The 22,763-nt window shown below is 48.4% G+C and overlaps 1 protein-coding gene across 2 annotated transcripts; it reads left to right on the top strand.

Moving 5' to 3' along the window:
* Positions 1–3,651: 3,651 nt before the first annotated feature.
* Positions 3,652–21,783, top strand: EMP1 (epithelial membrane protein 1; the record flags this gene model as incomplete). 2 transcript variants are annotated; one of them, XM_079938095.1, is made up of 5 exons in its annotated part: positions 3,652–3,864; positions 18,495–18,607; positions 20,580–20,676; positions 20,791–20,931; positions 21,617–21,783. In XM_079938095.1, exons 2-5 carry the CDS (start codon positions 18,530–18,532, stop codon positions 21,781–21,783), a joined length of 483 nt encoding a protein of 160 aa, XP_079794221.1. In that variant the 5' UTR covers positions 3,652–3,864; positions 18,495–18,529. The 2 variants fall into 2 exon arrangements, with proteins under 2 accessions (XP_079794221.1, XP_079794220.1); XM_079938094.1 differs by lacking the exon at positions 3,652–3,864 and adding an exon at positions 4,370–4,435.
* Positions 21,784–22,763: the final 980 nt, after the last annotated feature.

Raw genomic sequence — 22,763 nt, 5'->3', positions numbered from 1 at the left:
ATGTAACTTTCATTTCAATCTATTTACCTTTCAAGCTGTGTTTTCTAAAATTACCATTGACATCCCCTGCACATATACTAGCTTTGGGGAACATGCTTGACGTTCTTTTTAGCTAACTGAGCAAAATCAAGTTCAGGTTATTATTAGTTTTCTTTTCTGGGGGCGAGAGGGGGCCAGACCTACCTTAGATGATCTCTCCTTGTATCTTGTCCTGAAGAGCCCTGGATTTACACATCCATCTAAAGTGTTTACGCCACTTCAGACTCAAAAATCTGCCCCAAATGGCATTGTGCCACAAGTGGATGCCTATTGCTTCAGAAGGAGGGGGCTTATTCCTGTGTGTGGATGCAATGCTGTGGCACTGGGCAAGAGGGGACATTCCTTTCTAGGGCCTCAATGAGGCCAAATGAAATTTTGCCCAGTTCTTTACCCATGTGGAAAATGAGTGTGTCTAATCCAAGTAGGGGAAATGGGAGAGGAGAGGAGAAAGGTAGATTACCCTGAATGGTTTGAAAAGACTCTGTGTGCCAGACAGAGTGACATTCTCCAGTCCCACGTGGTTTTAGATCCCTGAACACTTTACCATCTCCAGTCTCAAAACTGTCGGGCTCACGGCCAGGAAAAGAATCAAGCTTAATATTTTAATCACATCCAGAGGCAGAGTAAGCTGGAGCTTCAGCTAGAACAGATCCAATTTCCTGCCCAGACCTGATAACTTTATAAAGAGAGCTCAGTGGCATTTCAAGGGTTAATTGAGAGCCTTTAGAAATCCTGGACTGGCATTTATCTTTTAAAAATACAGTAGGTCCTCTGTATCCGAAGGCTCTGCATCCATGGAGTTGACCAACCGCAGACTGAAAATATTCAGAAAAATTAAAAATTCCAGAAAGTTCCAAAAAGCAAAACTTGAATTTGCTGTGCACTGGCATCTCTCTATGTAGCACTTACTTGTATTTACAGTTGTTGACTTAGCATTTACGTTGCAGTAGGTATTACAAGTAATCTAAAGATGATTTAAAGTATATGAAAAGATGTGCATATACATGCAAATACTGTGCCATTTTATATAAGGGACTTGGGCATCCTTGGATTTGGGCATCCTTGGTGTCCTGGAACCACTCCCCCAAGTGGATACCAAGGGACGATTGTATTTACACAACTGCTGTGTGTGTGTGTGTGTGTGTGTGTGTGTGTGTGTGTGAAGAGATCAAAGCATTTAACATTTTCTCTCCAAACCCTAAACATCTCCAGAAGTTTAAAGGAATGTGAGATTCACTAGGCCCACCTGGAAGGCTATGACATGGACTCACTTTAAGTTTGAACTGCAGGAGGGCAGATTACTCACTGGCCCCCTTGCCAGCTGGTGGGAGAGGAAAAGTAGAACCGTTCTCTGAGTTCTGTCTTCAGAACCCCTTTCTCAATCCACTGCCTCTCCCTTTCAGACCCAGTGTGGGAATCCAAGAATCCAGGAGGACCAAATGACTCCTCTGCTCAAGTACCATAAGGGAAGTTTCTGCTTTTTTCCTCTGTTCATCTTGAGAGGGAAGCAGCAGAAAGATTGCGTCCCCTCAAGGGGAAGCCCCAGGTTTCTCTTTAAGAAAATGCAACCAGACCACATACTCTTCAGCATCCCTGGACTCTGGCCCTGGACCCAGCCCCCCTGCACATGCTGCTGGGGGAAGGGAGAGTTTGAAACTTGCAGAAGGCCTTGGAAGCGAAAGGCAAGCCAACAAAGGATGGGGGAAGGCCTGGGGGCGGGATGGGCTGGCAGACTGCATGCAGGTCAGGTAGGCTGTGCCTTCCTTCTGCCGTTACAGCCGTGAGGGTTCCCAGGTCTCTCCACCAGACACCCTGACTCTCAAGGCTTAGGCTGCTCAGAGATCCCAGGACTCTTAACCCACTGCTGGGAGGGGCTTTTCTCAAACAGACATTTTTATTATCAAATGAGTGATGGAGTATGCGTGCGTGCGTGTGTGTGTGTGTGTGTGTGTGTGTGTGTGTGTGTGTGTGTGCTGTTTTCCCATTATTCATTTCAGATAATATTCCCTCCTATCCATTAAAAAATGTTTTTTCCTAAAAATCAAAGTAATGTAGGTTCATGGCAGAAGATTTGGAAAATATAGAAATGTGACCCAGAAGAAAAAATTCACCTGTAATTTTACCACCTAGTTTTATAAACATTTTGTTGAATAGTCATCCGTCCCTTCTCTATTCTTTTTTTTTTTTTTTTTTTTTTTTTGCAGTACGTGGGCCTTTCACTGTTGTGGCCTCTCCCATTGCGGAGCACAGGCTCCGGACGCGCAGGCTCAGCAGCCATGGCTCACGGGCCCAGCCGCTCCGCGGCATGTGGGATCTTCCCGGACCGGGGCACGAACCCGTGTCCCCTGCATCGGCAGGTGGACTCTCAACCACTGCGCCACCAGGGAAGCCCTCTAGTCTTTTATGGAATATAAATTCCAGGAGGACAGGGATCTTGCTCACATCCGTGACCCCATGCTCTGAACAGCGCCTAGTGCACGGCTACGTGCAAATGCATTGGTTGGATGGATCAATAAATAACTCTAGGAGAATAATATGACTTGAAATAAGTTGTCATGATACAGCAGCAAACAGCAGAAATAGAGTTGCTTGGATGTGGCCGACTTGGAACGCAGCTGCTCCTGCTAATTTGCTGTTCTCCTTGGGTCAGTTACTTCACCTCTCTGGGCCTGGGTTCCTTCTTCGGTAAAATATTCATTCTAGTTAATATTTATCAAGTGCTTACTCTGCACCAAGTGTTGTTATACGCTCCCTACGTGTATTTCTCACCATAATGTACTGTCTACCCCACTTGTGCCCGAGCGAATGGAGGCACGCAGTCACATAGCTAAGTGGCGAGCAGCTGGGCTCTGGACTCCAGCGGACGCCTGGCCTTGGGATGACATGACTTCTAGGGCCACTCCCGACTCCACTGCTGAGTGAGAGAGGAGTGAGGCAGAGAGGTGGCTGGGATGATCATGCCGCAGGAGCTCAACTGTGGAGCAAGGTCCAGGGGGTTATCACCTGCAGGTCAGAGAGCAAAGTTCTTAACGAGATGACTTCCTCCAAGCTGTGAACCTGAGGAGTCTGGCTGGGCGTTCACGGAGCATAATTAAAGGGCCATCCAGCCAGCTCTCCACCACTGAGAGGTCGGGTTCCGAGGGCTCCTGGTGTGTTCCCTTCTTCATCCCCAGCCACCCCCAGGATGGTGCCCAGGGCCAGGCAGGGAAGTAAATCAGAAGTAAATCTGATCATTCCCGACCGTGAGCAGCCTGGGAGGCATTTGGTGGGGGAGGAAGAATGGGAGTCTCGTGGGATGATTAGCTAGGATGTCAGTGGGCAGGGCACTGTCCCCCTCCCTGCCCCCCCCCATGAAAGTGTGGGCAGATAACCTGTGTTTTGCTTGTATCCATGGTAACCAAGTCTCCTTTTTGAAGAGGAGGAATGGGCTTCGGTAAACAGATCTATTTGTGTGACTCCTGTTACTCATTTGAAGCAATGTCACTCCTTTTTCCACTGTGGTCTGTGTGTCTGAGTCACAGGGAGCCTAAACTGGCTCCTCTGAATTGACGGCTCCCTCCCAGCCTCTCTTGACGGACTGCCAGCTTAGCAGGGCGTAGCTTACCAACACATTTTTTTTTTTTTTTTAAGCCAGACTGATTCATAGAAACTCCTTTAAAGCACAGTAAAAAGAAACCGCCCATCACACACCCCAGCACACCAGCGCAGGCAACTTATAACCTCGGGAGGCCAGCCCTCCCCTCACTGTGGTCACAAACCTCGAGAAGAGCGGACGCCTGCCACCAGTTCCTGTCACTCTGGGCACCTCGGTCGCTGGACCCTCAGGTAGGACAGCTCCCGACACTGTGGGGAAGCCCTGCGAACTTTCCTTCCTTCCCATTGCTCTCCTCCTTCTGACCTCACTGGAGCTCTGCTTTTTCTTTTTTCCTTTGCTATTTTTCCATGACCCTTTGAAATGAACCCTATGAACTTTTGGCTAAAAGTGGGCCACCGAGACAACTTTTTCCTTAAGGTTCAGTAAAATCTAGTTTGATGGGGGCCCCGGGAGGTTGGGGCCATCGGTGGGGGGTGCTGGGCTGTAATTAGGTCTTGCAAGAACTGGGTTCTTGTTCTGAAAGCGTGATGGGAGCAGGGACTTTGGAACAGGGTATTCCAAAGATTGGTACTAGCTTCCTAGGATACCACTAGCGTATCCTTTATGGGTTTTCTTTATGGAGGAACCACGACGTACCTTTGAAATGACAGGGTGTGCTTGCCCGACGTTGTCAATTCCTGTTTTGATGCGAAGCGCTTCAGGACTTGAACTGTTTCTCTGCGTGCTGGTCTTTTGGGGTGATGGTGGATAGAGATCTGCATTTCAGTTTATTTTTGTGGCTACTTTTCCTGCTGTCCTTCGGTATGTTCATTCACTTTTATTTAAGTGTAAATATTTTTTCTTTCCATGGGATAGGAGGAGGGGGTTGGTTTGTTTAAGGAAAACCGTTAGAGGGAGAGAGAGCGAGAGAGAGGAAACGCTTTCTTTCAAGTGGAGTTTGAAATACAAAGCAGGACGGGTGCCTTTGGTGAAGTTGGGAGTCTAATGTGGATTCCAGAGCTCTCCCTCTGGCCAGACATGGAGGATGGGGAGAAGCAGGAGGGAAACTGGGTTTGGAGGGGAGGGGAGGGCAGGGCAGGGGAACTTCATCTGTCCCTGTAAAAAAATCGCTTTGTGCTTTCACTTCAGAAACCACCAAATTTTCGTGCTGAGTTGAAAATATGGCATATCAGAAATGTTAAAATCATTTTTTATTTTAGGTGGATGTGGGATTTTTTTTCTGCGGGGAAGGCAGTGATTGTTTTGGAACATTTATCTTCTCACTGTTTCCAAAACACGGCTGTACAAATGCAAACACTCGTGCTAATCATGAAAGGGATCTGGAAAAGGAAGACGAGTGATTTCTATTTGCTTTTTTTTTTTTTTTAAGGTTAGCATTTTGGTGGAGGTGTGGCCCATTTCAATATAGATACTGGTGTATTTTTTCCCCCAGGTAAACAAGGTGAGGAGAATGACAGGATTCAGCTTGTCTGAGGAAATTAGGCTTTTTCTTTGGAAATGTAGTTCATACGAAGAGAAGATTCAAAAGTAATCAGTCTACGTACCTGGTACAGGCAAGGCGCTTGGTAAGATTGCCCTCAAGGGGGTGATTAAGTTAGTGCAAGGGCAACTTTTCAAGATGCAGGGAACTCCCGCCTTTGCTTGAAATGTTGATTATTTCCCAGGTTATATGGACGTGGCTTAGGGAAGCCATTATTAAGTTGACGGTAGTGGTATCCTAGGAAGCTAGTTCAAATCTTTTAGTCTGTGCAGGTTAAAACTAATAAGCTAGATTTAACTGGTCAGCAAATAGACAACACTGACAATTCTGGGGGCGTAAACCGTCATCGTGAAATTCATTATTTGTGCCGCATCTCACTTTACGCTGGAGTTTTATAAATGAGCAAGTGCGCTGCGCGTTATTGCCTGGGGTTTGACGTCAATTTAAAGAATGCGGTTCCGATTCCCACCTTCCCCTCTTCCTCCAAGAAGTAGTGAGAGAGTTCCGTGGCTGAGGGAATTTTTGTGGAGTTCAGCTGTGAACCTTTGACAAGACTGAACCGGGAGGGTTGTTTTTCCTCCTGCCCTCAGAGGTGGATCAAATTCCACCCCAGACTCTGAGGACTGGGGCGGGCGTGGAGCGCTGTCTGGAGGGCCGCAGGATGTCCGGTCTGGCGTCCTGGTCCAAGGACCCTCTGGAGTTTACATTGTTTGAGGGTAGGACACTGTCCTGGGAGTTGGCAGAAGGCCATCGAGGACCAACCCAGGGCAGATCACATCCCAGAGCAGATGCTGGCCCCCTCCCAGGAGTACAGGACAGCCTCTAGGAGAGGAAAGACGTCCCCTCCACAGACCGCAGAAAAGACTGTGGCCTTCTCTACTCTTCCTGCTTCTCTCCTCGGCCAGACTTGGCCCATCCAGTTCCCAGGGACATCCAGACTCTGGGGGACCTAGAGAAGGAGTTCCACAGAGGCCACCTGGGGCATGCAGACCCTCTTGGCTTGGACTCGGTGGCTCTGGGGGTTTCAGCTGGTACCAGAACCCCTGGGACCAGCGGAGAGAAAGCAGTCAGAGACCTAGAAGGCTTAGAGGTGAAGCAAAATGGCTTTTCTGTAGACTTCTCAGAGCCTGACAGGGAATAGACCCGAAAAATGGCCTCAGAAAAGGTCACAAGGCAAATATAGTTACATTTCATCCTTGATTTTGTGCCCTGAGTTTGGAAGGGATCTTGGAGGTCAACCCATTCATTCTCTACCATATGCAGAAATCTTATTTTCACACCACCTTGGATGGATGGGAATCTTACATTTCCCTAAAATTGCCAGAGAAGAGGCTTGGTACCTCAGAAGGTACTGCCGTGCTCTCCCACCTTTGCTGGATAGCTCTAATTACTAGAGTTTCTTAGATCCAGCAAAACTGGCTTCTCTATAACTCCTATACTTTGTTCCTAGCTCTCCGGTGCTGAAAATACCCATTCTATTTTCATTGTTGTTGATCCATCCAGTGCTCCTTATCCTCTAAGCACTTGACCCTTATTCAATATTTAATGGATAAAACCTGATGCATCTGTATTATTATTATTACGACCTAAGATTCAGAAAGAGCAGGGAGCGTTTTCGAAGCTTTGAAACTGTGAGCGTAGTCGTCCATGCGCAAGTGATCTGATTCTGAGGTCCTTTATTTTCTAAACACATGCATACGGTTCCTTCTTGAACCGACCACATGTATACACACAGCTGCCTAGCACAAAAGCTCAGAGCCATTTGGGACTCTCAGATATACGTACTCAGAGGGACACACCCAGTTACTACCACCAGGTCATGGTTAAATCAATCCAGTGCCAGAAACACGGGCTTCTGACTTGGCCTTCTGGGGCTGGTCCCTTAACTTGGTCCATAGTTCACGCAGCCCACGCCTTTCCACTGTGAACCTCCTGTCCTAGTAAGCACAGGAACAGGCTGCCAATCAACATCACCTCGATCTAATTGCTGGTGGGCAGTCTGGACGTCAGTGCCTTGAAAAGAGCTCCTAATCCTTAACTAACGTAGAACTGGAGTTTTCTGACCGTAAATGTCCCTTTTCCAATACTTTTTCCAGTTCTGCCCAGATGACCCTGGATTTCTATTCAGTAATCAAGGGAGCCCAAATACGCTTCCCGTTAGGAGTTTGCTTGAATTCCCAAAACCCCACTCCCCAAACATGCATGTCTCCAGACCACTCTTTGTAACACTTCAGTTACAAGTCATTTCTCTCAATTTAATTGGGATCCGCTGATACTGAAGCACAAGGATAAAAGTAGAAGCCCTTGGGACTGCTGTGTCTCTCTCTCTTTTTAACAAAACATTTGGGTCAACCTTTCCTTCCCTGCTGTGGAAATGGCATTTCTCCGGAGCTAAAATGGACTCCTCTATTCTCGGGGCCGTTGGCCTTACGCAGATCTGGCAGCTTTCACATTTCCCGAGCCTGGTTCATGAATTCTCTTTTCCAGTGGGGTAATTAAAATTGAGAACCCGCTGGGCTTGGGTTGAAATCGGTGGCATGAATCCTGAGGTAGGTGCAGGATGGCTGAATAGGAGGTCCAAGGGGCCGTCGTCTTGTCCCGACTCTGCTGTGTGACGTGGGCAGGACACTTGTCTTCTCGATGGAGGGAACTGAGCTTGGTGGTCCCCACGGCCCCTTGTGGCTCTGAGACCCTGTTGTTCTAAGATCCTACCATTCTTGTCGTGAGGAGTCCCTCGGCTCACGCTAACAGCAAGCTTAATCCGTAAACACTGGTAGGAAAGTGAAATGAAGCCACGTGTTGCATGGGAACAGGCATCTCACGGAGGACAGAGGACCCAGGCGGTCTCCCTCGCTTCATACGCTCAGAGATCCCTTAGGGACCGGGTCCGCGGGCTTCACCGTCGGGTAGCAGTGAGCATTCAGCCAGGTCTGGGAAGAAAGGTAAGAGGTTTGATTTGTGAAACCCGAGGAGCACCCGCTCAGATAAGCAGGGCCAGGCTAGCCAAGCCTTGTGGGGATATTGACAACAGCAAGGGATCTGCCAGGAGCCAGACCAGGCTCGGGGAAACGTGACGAGCTGGTCTTGTTGGGAAAGGAGCCCCACCTTCTTGTCAGGGAGGGTGCGGCCGCAAAGGTGTGCATGAGAGCTGATGGAGAGCGGACGTTGACGAGGAAAGGGGCGGTGCCAGGAGGAAGGGGGCGGGGAGCAAGGGGACCGAGCGGGTTTCCTTAGGCCTGTGTGTCCAGGGAGGAGGGGGGCAGATGGAAAGGCCTAGAAGAGGGAGAAAGTGGAAAGAGGAAGCCAGGGAGAAGGAACAAGGCAGAAGTGTGAAGATGCTGCACTCTTGACTCCCTCCCTCAATGCCTCGAGACAGTCCTTAGGGCCAAGTATTCCTTCTTTGTCTCCCCCGCCCGTGAATAATCTTCTGTTGCTCATGGACGCAACATTTGAGTTTCCATCGAATATCTGTGCCAACAGGGCGGGGATCTTCCCCGGGGACATTTCTTCCCTTTTCAGAAGGGTCATATCAGGGCTGACAGCAGATCGAAGTCCTGGGTACTTTGATGTCTTCTTTGAAATAATCAAAGACTCTGCCTAGGAGGCTAGGTGCGGGGAGCTGGGGAGAGGTTTCCGCTCCTGAAACCAGGGGTCGGACCAGCCAGGTGGGTCCACACTTATTTCAGAGAAAGGGTTGTGAAGCGGAGACCTCGTGCTTCCCTTTGGCTGCCATGCTTCGCTGGGGAGGGGGGCTTGTGCTGTAGGTGGGAGCCAGGATGGAAGGTTTGAAGCTCGTCTGAGGTAGGCAGTGGCAGAGGGGCAAGGAGGGGCGGAGTCGGGTTTGGCCGGGGCAGGCTCAGCTGGTGGCCCCTCTCAGCAACCTAATGGGAAGAAGCAGCGTCCTTCCAAAGGCCCTTCGTTTCTTCCAATGACGCTCTTTCGAGGGGCTTTGCTGACCCTCTGATTAACTAGGAGGCGGTGGGAGGAACAGAGCGAAGGGGAGATCCGGTAGAAGTTCTAGAACTTCTGCCCCAACGTAGGAGAGAAAAGCTTGTGCTGCGGTGGAGAAGGCCTGACCTGGAAGATGCCAGGGGGTGGGCTTCATCCTGACGCTGCCTTCACTCTGGAGACCAGCTTTTCCTCGTCTGTCGAGGAACTGGACTGAATAACCCCGGCCCTGCTAAGCCACTACGCAGCCAGTTGCCCTTAGAAAGAGCAACAAGCCCGCAGCCCACCCCAGGCACTGCGGCGGCCCTGCTGCACCTGCAGCCGCCTGGCCCTGCCACCTCCCAGCCTGTGGCCCCGCTGGTGCAAGCCTGTTACTGCCACCTACTGTCGGACCGCCCCCCTGCCAAGGGCCCCTGGGGCCGGGCCACACCTTGATTTTCTTCCCAAACCCTAGTTATTGGCAACCTCTTCCTCGGAGACATTCTGGCCACCAGAACACTCCTCTTTTGTTAGGAAAAGAAGACAACGAAGCTTCCTTCCTCGCCCAGGGGACGTTGCCCAATGGCCTGACCAGCTGCGGGCCGGGGCCGGGGACACGGGCTGGGCCCGGCCTCGCTGCCCAGGTCTGGCCTGAGCCTTGGCAGATGTCCCCCAGATTTAGCCACTCCCCGACACAAAAGAGGACCAGGGGAAACCAGAGAGAGAGGTTATTCTCTTTGGGGACATTTGGAAAGACAAGCTTCATGTTGCTTGTTTGCTTCTAGCAGAGTCGCTGGCCCTCAATTTCTGCCCGAGAAGCTTCAAGCCCGTTTCGCTGGGCCGAGCTTCTCATTTTCCATAAAGGAACACAAAGAATAACCAACAACTGTACAGCCTTTGCTCTGTGTCAGGCAGGAGCCCTTCCGTCCTCACACTAAGGCTACGAGGTCTGCAGATCACAGTTAAAACGGGCTGGAGTTTCAACGTGCTTGAAATAGCTTCCAATTTTATATGTCAACTATACCTCATTAACACTGAATTTTTTTTTTTTTAAAGTGGTGCATCAGGAGTTGAACCTGGAATCTGTGCTCTTTTTGCTGCGCAATACTGTGTCTCTCTAGGAGCTACTGTCCAGAGAGGGTATGTTATTTTCCCAAAGTTAGCAGTTCGTCGGAGGCAGAATTTTTAGGAGAATCTGGTTTTCAAATAGGTGCTCTTTTTTCTTTCTTTCTCTTTTTGTTCCCCTTCAATAGCATCCTCCTACCCCCACCCCCAGTTCCTCATCCCTAACTACGGGAGAATCACGCTAGTCGACAGCAGCGCCGGAAAAACATCACCTTTTCTATAATAACCCCCGTTCATGAGAGCCCACATTTGGGAGGTGCAGTCCCCTTACCCGCAGGACCGTGAAAAAATAGTTGTTTTCTTTGGCGCACGTAGATTCCTGCTACTTGACCGCTCATGTTTCTCCTGGTCATAAAAACTGCCCCGTGCACTTGAAAACATCAGACCCTGGAATGATGTGTATGTAGTGAGGTACAGCTTGAAATTCTTTCCTTCCACACCAAACATCAGACACGCAGAAGCAGGAGGAAATAGCCCTTCAGGATTCTTCTTCTCCACATGTTTCCCACGGAGAAATGAATGCCCCCCTCTCCCACCCCTACATAAAAACAATATTTAGAATGGAAAAGTACACTTGACATAAAACAACAAGAACAATGGTCAGAAAAGCTCATCCAAGGTCTCATCCACTCAGCCCTGCCTTTAATCCCAGCCTTTTCCTCCTCCGGATACATCCTCTACGGCTGCTCCCCAAAGAGAGTATTTCCTTTTCTGCTGGACATTCATTTTGCCAACCCAAATGATCCTCAGTGGGAAAGAAACATATCAAAATAAACCAACAAAAGCAAAATGATCCTGATGTGTAGAGGACAGAAAGGCATTCGTGCTACCGCCCTGTACAGTGTCCCCAGGAGAAGCACAGACACAGTTTGGGGTATGCCACGAAGGAAGATGGGCAGATGTGGGCTGACTCATGGAGATCGTACGACCAGGAGTGGCTTTGCCTTTCATCTGGAGAAAGCACGGTGTCTTGGTCTGAGAAAGCGTTCTTCAAAGTCTGCAGGTACCCAGAAAGAGATGGGGATTTCACTGACAGCATCAATCAATGAAAAGACGGAGTGTGTCCAGCAGTTGGGTCATCTCAGGACAGTGTTATGACTTAGTGAGATTTGGGGATCTCAGGTGACGTCCTCTGGCTAATTCTCTGATAACCTGGCAGTTCTGCTGGAAAAGTGACCACTTTAGAAAAATGCTAACAAGGAAGCCTTAGACAAAGGGCAGAAGTAAGATCAAGGTAGTCATTGTCAAGAGCAGCCTCTGATGTGTTGTCAGGACCTTTCTAATGGAAGGGGGTCTTGGTAAGTAGTGAGCTCCCCGTGACTGGAGGAGTTTAAGCATGATTTAGGTAGTTCCTTGGTGTAGATTTATAGATGAGTTTCATGCATTGGGGAGGAATTTTAAAGCCTCCTTTCAGTCAGAGATTCTGTAATTTAAAGAGGTAGATAAGGAAGTTAAATAGTATTTAGAAGTTTAAGATATCTTCTTTGCATTTACTTGTTTCTTCTTGAATAAAAGGGAACAAACACACATATAACCTTGAATATTCAAATGTCAAAGCTACTTGGAGGACTTCCCTGGGGGCGCAGTGGTTAATAATCCACCTGCCAATGCAGGGGACACAGGTTTGAGCCCTGGTCCGGGAAGATCCCACATGCCGCGGAGCAACTAAGCCCGTGCGCCACAGCTACTGAGCCTGCGCTCTAGAGCCCGCGAGCTACAACTACTGAGTCCGCATGCCACAACTACTGAAGCCCGAGCGCCTAGAGCCTGTGCTCCGCAACAAGAGAAGCCACTGCAATGAGAAGCCCGCGCACCACAACAAAGAGTAGCCCCTGCTCGCCACAACTAGAGAAAGCCTGCACACAGCAAGGAAGACCCAATGCAGCCAAAAAATAAATAAGAATTAAAAAAAAAAATACTCAGAAATATTCACAGAGTTTGCCTGTAGTAAGATGTTCAATACATAGTTACAGTAATCTATAAATAATTTCTAAAACTAATACAGGACTAAAGTTCACCTATATAAAAAAGGGGGAAACATTTTCTCTGGAGAATTCTGTTGTTTTTTTATGAAGACTTCAGTTACTTTGACATTTATTTTTTTTCCACAGAAAAGAAAATATTGCCTTCCTTGATTCATTTATTTTCTCGCTGAACAGATACTTTGTACCTGTCATAGACAAGCTTCTCCTTTCAGGAACTTAGAATCTTAGGGGTGGGGGAGTGAAACATTTCCACAAATAATTCTGTTACTAGGCGGGTTGCCACCAGTGATTTTAATAACAGGAGGAAAATGACTACTTCTGTTTGGGTTTAAAATTCCTCGGGTTCCCAGGGCCAGCGTGAGGTGTTTGGATCCTCTTTCCTGATTGGTGGTGGGGTGGTGGTGTGTTTGGAAGATTTGAGAAGATGAGTGACTTGGTCGGATAACCCAGTGACACAGAGCATATACTTAAGAGGGAGGAGTTCAGAGAGAGGATCGTGGGAGAGGCTGATGGTCCTGAGCTAGACAATGACAGTGGGAGTGGAAAGTACGGATGCACGGGAGATAAATACTGGAGGAAAAATGCATGACCTGACTGTTATTTTCAGCAATGAAACTGGGATGATGAGGACACGGGAGGGGAAGAGGAAGCTGGGACAAAGTGAGAGAGTGGCATGGACATGTATACAGTACCAAATGTAAAATAGAGAGCTAGTGGGAAGCAGCCGCATAGCACAGGGAGACCAGCTCGGTGCTTTGTGACCACCTAGAGGGGTGGGATAGGGAGGGTGGGAGGGAGGGAGACGCAAGAGGGAAGAGATACAGGGATATATGTATATGTATAACTGATTCATTTTGTTATAAAGCAGAAACTAACACACCATTGTAAGGCAATTATACTCCAATAAAGATGTTAAAAAACAAACAAACTGGGATGAGAGGAAGGAGTGATGGGGAGGGACTTTGGCATCTGGTCATTATTGCTCCTGTCTCCCCGGAAAAGCCTGGGCTGTCTTCAGCTGCCAGGGAAATGACTAAACTGTCTTTGGCTGGCCAGTCCGATCCACAGGCTTCTCAGAAAGCTGTCCTGTGCCATCTGGGAGAGGATGCCTCCACTTGGCCTTTGTCTGTGAGACTCTCACACACTCCAAGTGAATCACAGACATTTGAGCTCTGTGGGACCTCCCCCCCCCATTGCTCACACAACCCCCAGATCCCTGTTTCTGATTATGTGACACCTCCAGTCTCTGGCGAGTTCTTCAGTGACTCAAGCCGAGGATTTCCATCACTTCCTTTGCTGGAGAAGTGGGTTTGGGGGGCTCTATTCTGTTGTATTGATCCCAATTATTGTTCCTTAGACCACCCTCAAGCGTTGCTTCCCCTAGACTCTGGTCGCTGCTCAATAAACTCACAGACTCCGGGGCAGAAAGAAAGTGATCTGCCCCCTAGCTTAGCAATCACGGGGCCAAATTACTAACATCTCAATTGTCTGTTTAGAAGTCAATGATTCTCAAAGTCTCTACAGTATGAGTTACCCATCAGAAAAGGAAAGGTGTCCACAGAGGCCTGATTCATTTCTCCTGGTCAGAACGCCCTAAAAGTGTCAGGCTACCTGAAAAAGACAAAGAGAAAGGCAGTCTCAGGGATATGTTCCTTTGATTCTTTCTTTTTTTTGGGGGGGGTGGGTTGGGTATGAGAGGGAGGCAAGACACCAATAAAGATTTAAGTGGACGGAGCCAACTAGAGAGGGCGGTTATCTTTCTCCCTAACGTGAGTTAGTGGTTTACAGCTCCAATCACCAGCAACCGTAATCTTCAGGCTTATTTTCACTAACTGTAATAAATGTCCTATTAGCAAAGAACTTCATCCAGATCTAGAATGGTCAGTGGTTGTGAGGCTTGTATCGGGGACAGGAGTGTAAAGAGACCACCGCCCTAGTGTGGTCTGGGCGATGCGGGGAGAACAGGGGAAGCATGGTCAGAAACAAAGATGGCGGTGGTGGAAAAGGAACCGGCGGGCCTGTCCGTTAGGGCAGAAAGAACAGGAAAGGAATAAAGAGAGCCTGTGTGTGGCTCTAAGTCACTAACCTCCATTTCTCTTAATGATCACTTCTCTCTAGAGTCAGCATTCATGCCTCCCCTACTTTTCTCAGTTTCCCACCCAGCCCCACGGAGCCCTGACCACCCCCGTCCCCAAGCTTGATGGGTAAATGAGGGTAAAGGGGGCGATCCTACTCTGCTTCCAGTGGTGGGAAGAGAAATGTGTTCCTGGCACCCCACATAGAACAGTCAGTGGACATCCTATCCCTTGAGAATGCAGTGGATTCCCTAGCTCTGGTGGCCTGGGTCCAACTCCAAGAACCACAGATCACGTTGTTAGGGAAGTCCCAGCCACCACGGGACAAACTTTGGGCCGTTCCCGAGCACCGATGCTCCGTTGGGAGGAAGGTGTGGCGCCCAGCTCTTTAGAACCGCCATGCCGTTATCCTCTACTGCCTGGTTTGAGCTGCCCGGCTATGACTAGGGGTCTGCTTTCCGTTGGTGCGTGCCATCCGTAGCATTTTGGAGAGGTGGGAGAGAGAGCTCAGTTATTGTTTTAGTGAAACATACTGCCACAAAAGAAAGTTGTAGCAGCCAATACTTCCAAAGATATAAATGCTCAGAAATGGTCTCTTTTCAGCGCTTTTATCTGAAGCAAGATATACACGAGGCCAGGGAATGAGGCTCTCAGAAATCTTCCCTGCCTGTGAAGGGTGGGTGGACCCCGTGGGAGCATGGGGTCTTCTTTGGTTTCTACCCAAACTGCTCTACTACTTGATAGGTTCCCACTCATCTGCTGGGGGGCCTCTAGTATAGGGACTGAGTACCTAGGGATGATGCAGGCCAGGCATTTAAGAAGACAGTTCATTCTGTTTCCAAATGTGTTGGGGAGAGCCATTGAAATTAAAGGAAGCCCCTCTAAGCTGACAATGGATGATACTAATAAAAACCTGACAAATTCGGGGCAATGAAAAACGGAGAGGTTACCATATGTGTTATGCAGCAGCTCCTACTTCCGGCTGGACACAGCAGCCAACAGTGGAGAGAATTGTGTGTTCCGCGCACTACAAACACTTGCTAATCCAAGACAGTTTGCTCCTTTCTTTGGTGAAAAGATGTGGCATGATTACAGAAATCTAAATACCCTGAAAGAGAGTCGCTTCCTTGCTCGATTCCGCCACTCACTCCTGCCTGCACCCTGCAGGGGAATAATGGTCAGGGGGGACTGTGGGTTAGATCAGAAGTGAGAGCCATTGGCCAGGAACTCGCGTGCCCAGGGGGTGCAGTGGACCAGCCACGGTGAAGGTGCAGGGTAATTGGAAGGCAATTATGTTCAAGTCATTAAAATGGACAGTGTGAGCCGGGGAGAAAGGAATCAGACTCAAATTTGGAGGGTTACAGACCAATCCAAGGAGACGGAAAACACTGCTGGATCCCCAACAGCAACACTCAGAACATTTTCCTCGACCTCATTTAAGAGGCATCACTTGGTGTGTTATATTCTGTCTTTGGTCCCTCAACCCTTATTAGGAGGAGGGTGTTTGTAAATTGGAAGCAAAGGAATAAAAAAGTCATTTGTAGAGCCCAAGGAGGATTAAACATGACTTGTTATATAATATTTTTTTAAATAAATTTATTTATTTTAATTTTTGGCTGCATTGGGTCTTCGTTGCTGCGCGCGGGCTTCCTCTAGTTGCGGCGAGCTGGGGCTACTCTTCGTTGCGGTGTGTGGGCTTCTCATTGAGGTGGCTTCTCTTGTTGCGGAGCATGGGCTCTGGGTGCATGGGCTTCAGTATTTGTGGCACAAGGGCTCAGTAGTTGTGGCTCACGGGCTCAGTAGTTGTGGCCCACAGCTTCTAGAGCGCAGGCTCAGTAGTTGTGGCGCACGGGCTTAGTTGCTCCGTGGCGTGTGGGATCTTCCCGGACCAGGGATCGAACATGCACCCCCTGCACTGGCGGGTGGATTCTTAACCACTGTGCCAGAAAGGAAGCCCACGTTATATAATATTTTAATTCCCTGCATTCAGAGAATTAATTCATGCCTGTTCCTTTCTCCATGAGGGGTGAGCTCAGGATCTAGTGATGGTGTGAATCTTGGGGGTGCCGGGAGGATGGGTAGCACAGGGCGGAGAAGAGTGAGGATTCTCCTCCTCATCTCTAAGGGGGTGTTCCTAGTGGTCCTCCCACGCAAGGGGCAAGGATTAGGCATAAGGACAATTTCTCAGAGGACCTAAATGATTTTATACACACTGCCTTGTGAACTGGATAGCAGATATCCTATTACTGGCACTTAACATGGGGCAGCCTGGTGACGGATGGACTGGGTTGGTTTGGTGCCGGCTACTCAGTTTCATATAATAATAATAATAGTAATACTAATAATCACAACGAAAGCGACCCCATTAGTATCTGCCACGTGCCAGGCGCTGTGCTGGAAGTTCTCCATATATGATCCAATGTACCCCTCGCATTTCCCTGTCTGAGTAGCATTGCAACCCTCACTTTACATAGGAGGAAACTGAGACTGGAAGGTCAAACAACTTTATACGATTCTAACTCAACCTCGGTCTAATTCAAAAACCTCTTTTCACTGTGCATTAAAGTCAAGCAGAGAGTTGAGGAAGTGTGCAAGGACCTGAGAAAAGCAAAAATGCATTTGAACGTGTGGGGAGGTTATTAATAGCGGGCACGAAAGCGCCAAGCTCTCCCCTGAAGCCGCAGGAGAAACGTCATCATTTTGGTCGTTCACAGTTCCACTGGACACGTTTCTACAAAAAGAACCTAGGTGGCAGGAGGTGCTCGGATGGGGAAGGAGGGCGCGGGGTGGGGGTTGGAATGGGTCGGGTGGGCAGTGGGGGCCAGTGTCTTGCCTCTGATTCCTAGCCTGTCAAGAGCAAGGCCCCCGGGGTTCCGTAGGTCATTCTAGACTTTGAGTGCCTGACGAGGAAAGGGAGAGGAGATCGAAAACATCAGAAGTGTTGGAATGATTGTGTCCGTGCTTTCCAGTAAATACCCGGTCCGATGTGAAAGGGGCTCGAGCACACTCAACGCTTCAAGCGAATGAGGTGGAGGGAGAGAGCGAGAAGCGGGCACAGTTACTGGATGCGCACCGCCAGCTCCTCCCTGAGGGGGGGCAGCCACACATCCACCCCGCCCAGGGTGTGAATAACCCGAGCCCTTTCCTTCTGAAGTTCCCCAGCCGAGCGGCGCCGCCTCTGAACTGTCTCGGGCGGGCGTGAGTGACGAAGCACTCCTGTAGCTGACATTCATCAGAGTAGCTGCCCTCTCAGGCATCCTTCACACTTCCTTTATTTTCTAGGTTTGATGACCCATGGGCTCCTGTCTTCTATTCTGCTGAGATTACGGCTGAACGCTTTTGTTTACCCATGCACTTTCTTAATCTCTATGAGTTCCCCATCCCCCCACCCACCGTGTGACGGATGCCTTTGCCCATCTGCTCTACTGAGTCCTGAAGGATTGGCATGTGGGTAAATGTCAAGCACAAGTCAAAGGCACATTTGGTCTCTCAAGCTGCATCCAGCCCCCAGAACCGTCATATTGAATCCTAGGAGATAGAACCCTATGCCCCCAGGTCAACAACAGAGTCCCTACCATGACACAGCCCAGACGCCCCGGTGCGGTAATACCAGTCTAAAATGTTCCATTGGTAGATGATCAGACCATTAAACTGTAATTAGGTAGTTACAATTACTGAATATTGAACAGCATTATTATAATAGAAGATGTGGCTCTCACGTTTTATATCTCATCTGGGATCAAGTTAGTAGCCCATTCAGTCTCTGGGCATTGAGTAATAGCTGCTGGTCTGAGGAAAATTCGATTAAAATTGCTGGGTGAGCAGTTTGATAGAAGCGTGGACACTTCCCTAGTGGAAAATAGAAATTTATATGACATTGTTGCACAGAGACCTGGAAATTACAGCTGTGAAAGCCCTTTTAAAAACCAAAGTCCTACTTTTGGCCTCTAAAACACAAACAAAATAAAATGATAACAGTTACCATAAAATTTTCTTGTTTTGAAACAAGCTGTATCAGAAGGATGAGTATATAAATACCTGAGAGGCAGAATTCTGTTTCTGTTTAGGTCTATTTAAATAGACGAATAGGCACTTGTGGGAACTGGGCTAACTAGTTGTTTGCAGGAATTTATGACGAAATCTTGATGGTTTTTGCTGCAGCTCTTCCTGATTTTAGCAGCTAGCCCACCCAGGTGGGAAAGCTGAATTACTGTGTTGAATCTGACAATAACCTGCCCTTTCCCTTTCTTGTTCTCCTTTCTTTTCAGAACTCTCTTCACTCCCAAGCCATCAAAAAGCCAAGATGTTGGTGTTACTGGCCAGTATCTTTGTGGTCCACATCGCCACCGTCATCATGTTATTTGTTTCCACCATTGCCAATGTGAGTTGTGTTCTTCTGTTCATTCATTCATTTGGAAGTTATTTGCATATTTACATAAAGTGCTACAAAGGACGTTTAAGCCATAATTCCTGCCCTTTGTGAATTTACAGTTTAGTCATGAAAAAAAATAAACACATACTTGCACTTCAGACAGCTAAGTAACAAGTGTCTACATGAGTGATCCCGCCAGTCTGGAGAACACAGCGAGGCTTCTCAGTGTAGGTGGAGCTTGGAGGACGGGTAAATGGGTGGGGTTTCTCTCTGCTAAAGATGCAGAGAGAAAGGAGCATGGGACGCCTTCTAGGTGTGCGGGTCAAGGAGCCCAGCAGGGAGGGACAGGCTTTGTTCAGGGCATGATGAGGACACCTGCGTGGCAGGGCAGAACTTCCCTTCCTTCTGGGGACCTTGATTAGAAGGAGAAATGGGAGTGAGATCATAAGACACTTTGGTGGCCCGACCACCAGATTCAAGATCTGGACGGAGAGTAGCATGTGAGAGTGGAATTTTGCAAGATTAACCCGATTCCCCTGAATTAACTCAAACAAAACAACCTAAAAATATGGAGGTAGCAACAGGCTCTTCTCTCTGAACCTTGGGCTACTCTGACCTCTAGTGGTAGTTTGCAGGGTCCATCGTGCTTTTCTCAGAAATAAACAAAGACAGCTCCTCGGACCCCAAAACCAAGGCCATCCATCACTAGACAGACAAAAAGGGTTCCAGAACCTGTTCAGGTCCCTGCTACAGTTGAAGGATAAATGGGTTTTCAAGTTCAGAGTTTTGCCAACATCGGTGGGTATAATTAGAGGCAAGGCTAATTGAAGCACCACTGTGATAATCTAGAACGCTCACCCACGTGGCCTCCCCCAGACTCTAATTTAGCCGTTCTGTATGCTGCCCTTCAAGTCTCTCAGGATAACAGGTCCGATAAACAACTTCAAACTGTATTAGTGGATGCTGAGTGCTGAATATCTGAATTATCAGCTTCTGATACGGGGCTGGACACAGAGTTGTTTATTAAATCAAGAGCAGGCAGGCGATTTGGCATCCTGGCCCTGCTTTTCCAATAACTCTCATTTTAACAGACGCTCTGTGTAGACAGGGCTGGGTGTTTGTTTTCCATCCCAGAAGGATAAGTGTCTTGCTGGCACCGTGGTGAGCCTCGGGGAACACATTTTGGTCATTCTTCTACTTTCAGCTGCCGCCACAGGAAGGCTGTGGCTAGACTATGTTATTATGGAATTACTTTGCATGTTGTGACGATCAAGGTTTATCTTTCTGTTTAGATGAACGTGGCTTATTGATCACTCAGCTATTTTCTCCGTTGCCCTTTATGTTTCTTACTTTTTTCCAGTTGAACATTTTTCCTGAACTTTTTTTCCCCTCTAGCCAGGCCCTTCCATGAAACGATCTTGGTGGGGTGTAGGAATTGTGCCTCCTTAAAACCAATTTCCTCACGCAGGGTTTCCATTTCTTAGAGCCTTAGAATTTTAAATCGCGATGGTTGAATTACTTCTTTTCTTTTCTTTTCTTTTTTTAAGTGATGAGGGATGTGAGGCCCAGAGAATGAGGTGACTTTTCCTTGGTCACACGTTCTTCTCTCTCTTTTTTCTTGGGACCTTTGTGACTTCAGTTTTAGTGAGACCTTATTTCCACCAAGAGATGGAAATAAACCATGTTTTTGGCTAAATATGGAGTCTTGGTTAAGATTTGGTCCTGACACAAGGTGATCTGTTGTTTCCTTTTCTTTCAAAGCAGGGGGTTAGTTTTTAAACAACTTTTTATTTCTTTTTAAAATTTATTTCAAAAAAATTTTACTGGAGTGTAGTTGATTTCCAATGTTGTGTTAGTTTCAGGTGTACAGCAAAGTGAATCAGTTATACATACACACATATCCACTCTTTTTTAGATTCTTTATCTGTATAGGTCATTACAGAGTACTGAGAAGAGTTCCTTTATTTCTTTTTGATTTCAGGCCTGGATGGTTTCAGATGTTGGAAAAATATCAGTAGGTCTTTGGAAAAACTGTACTTCCGCTGACTGCAGCCACAGCCTGTTATACGGCAGTGAAGGTGCGTACAAAGATATTGTACTCAGTGCTGACAGTTGGTGCGCTCAGGGAAATGGCCAGTCCCTCGGGGACTGGGTAGCCTAACACCCTCACTCCCCCCACCCTGTGTCCACAGATGCCCTCAAGGCAGTGCAGGCCTTCATGATTCTGTCCATCATCTTCTCCGTCATCTCCCTCGTGGTCTTCGTGTTCCAGCTGTTCACCATGGAGAAAGGCAACCGCTTCTTCCTCTCAGGGGCCACCATGCTGGTGTGCTGTGAGTATCAGCTTACCCAGAAAAAGCTTTTCCCGTAGATCTTACCATGGGTGCTCCCGGCAGCTTGAACAGCTGAGCACGTGGGGCAGTGAAACCGCCTTGTACGATTTGTGCTTTCTGGGAGAACCCCTGATAGCTGCTTGGAATAAGAACCCTCGTAGGCTTCACTGTTTAAACCTGGGCTCCCGGGCAGCTACTAAGTGGCTGGGGTCCGTCCATCAGTAGCACTTGTATACAGGACCCTTGAAGGGGGCAGGGATGTGGGATTCCTTAGAGAGATGAAGCCGCTGCCAGAATGCCTGCAATGATCGCCATTCCCACTCTCCTGTCGTTCTTCCCCCACACACGCAGTTTGGTGGAAGGCGTGTTCTTCTGCATGCCTCAGGCAGCCTGCCCTTGTGTGCTGGGGTCCAGATGGGAAGGCTGAGGGGTGGACCCGAGACGCTGTGTTTCATCCACACAAACCAGTGCGGATGTGAGAACCTGAGCACCTCTGATTTGCCAGCACAGCCATCAAGCTTGGTTTGGGGCAAATTGACAGAACTACCGTTGGGGGTCCAATTTCAGATTTCATTTTCCCATCGCCCATGAGGGAAATAGGCTCTTCCTAAAATTATAAAATCTTTTTCTTGGTTTTCATGTTAAGAAATCAAACCAACAGCTAATCGTTGTTTTTCGCCTGCAGGGCTGTGCATCTTGGTGGGGGCCTCCATCTACACGCATCACTATGCCAATAACTTTAAAGACTGGTACCCGGAGAGTCACCACGGCTACTCCTTCATCCTGACCTGGATCTGCTTCTGCTTCAGCTTCATCATCGGCATTCTCTATCTGGTCCTGAGAAAGAAATAAGGCTGAACACGTTATTGGGGATCTGGGGGGTGGGGGTGGGGAAGAGGGAGTCCTTGAATCTGGGAGAGGAGTGGACGTTGCTAAGCAGGAAAAACCAAGAGAGGGAATTGGGGGGAGGGGAAGGCAGGGGGGAGGGGCTGAAACCCAAACATGACTGAGAGGGTCCCGTACTGTCCAGCCCCTGCCCTGGGAGAAAGCCGTGGGCTGGGATGCATGCTCCCTGGATGAAGGCCAGAGGGCCTCCCTCCAGCCTCCAGCTGTTATCAGTTACATACACTGCCTGGGGCCCCAGCAGCTGCCACATTGCTGACTCTACTTCCGAGGGTGAATTCAGTCTTCAGACCTACTGCACCTAGTTAATATAGCGGTACAAGTTCCGGCAAGGGCAGATACTGTTCTTGTGCGGAATACGCCAGGCTTGGAAGCCATCCTGCCCTTCTGACCCAAAGCAAAACAGTACCATCTGAAGGGCCCTGCGGGAGGACTTTGGCCAGTGAGCCATTATCCCTCGTTGGAACAGAGATTTAGCTCTGTGGTATTTGTGACAAAATGGGAGGAAGAGAGATAGTGATTAAGGCTAAGTTGGTGTGTTAGCTAAACTGAGAAAGAGAACTTTTCACAATGGAAGGCCTGGGGCGTGGTCAGAACCCAGACTAGACCTCACACAGCTGTCCCTCGTGGAAACCTCTTGCTACAGACTTTGCTTGGCCTCTCCTTTAAAGCCAAGGCAGCTCTCTGGAGTTTCTGCAAAGCCACTAACGACCAATTCAGTGGTGGAAGCACCACTCAAATTATGGGAAAAAGGGACAATCTTATAGCAGGGTTATGTTAGAGTTATGTTATTAGGAACCTCTCTCCATGCAATCAATGTCTGTTTTAAGTACGTAACGTGAGAGAGAAGGACAAAGACCCGTGCAACACAATCTGTTACTCTCCCTCTAAATTATACACTTTTGAGGAAGTTTTATCTAATTAGCCAC

This window comes from Stenella coeruleoalba (genome assembly GCF_951394435.1).
Source record: "Stenella coeruleoalba genome assembly, chromosome: 11".
Lineage (NCBI taxonomy): Eukaryota > Metazoa > Chordata > Mammalia > Artiodactyla > Delphinidae > Stenella > Stenella coeruleoalba.
Note: the sequence above shows the minus strand (reverse complement) of the source record. Positions and strands in the feature narration are given on the sequence as shown.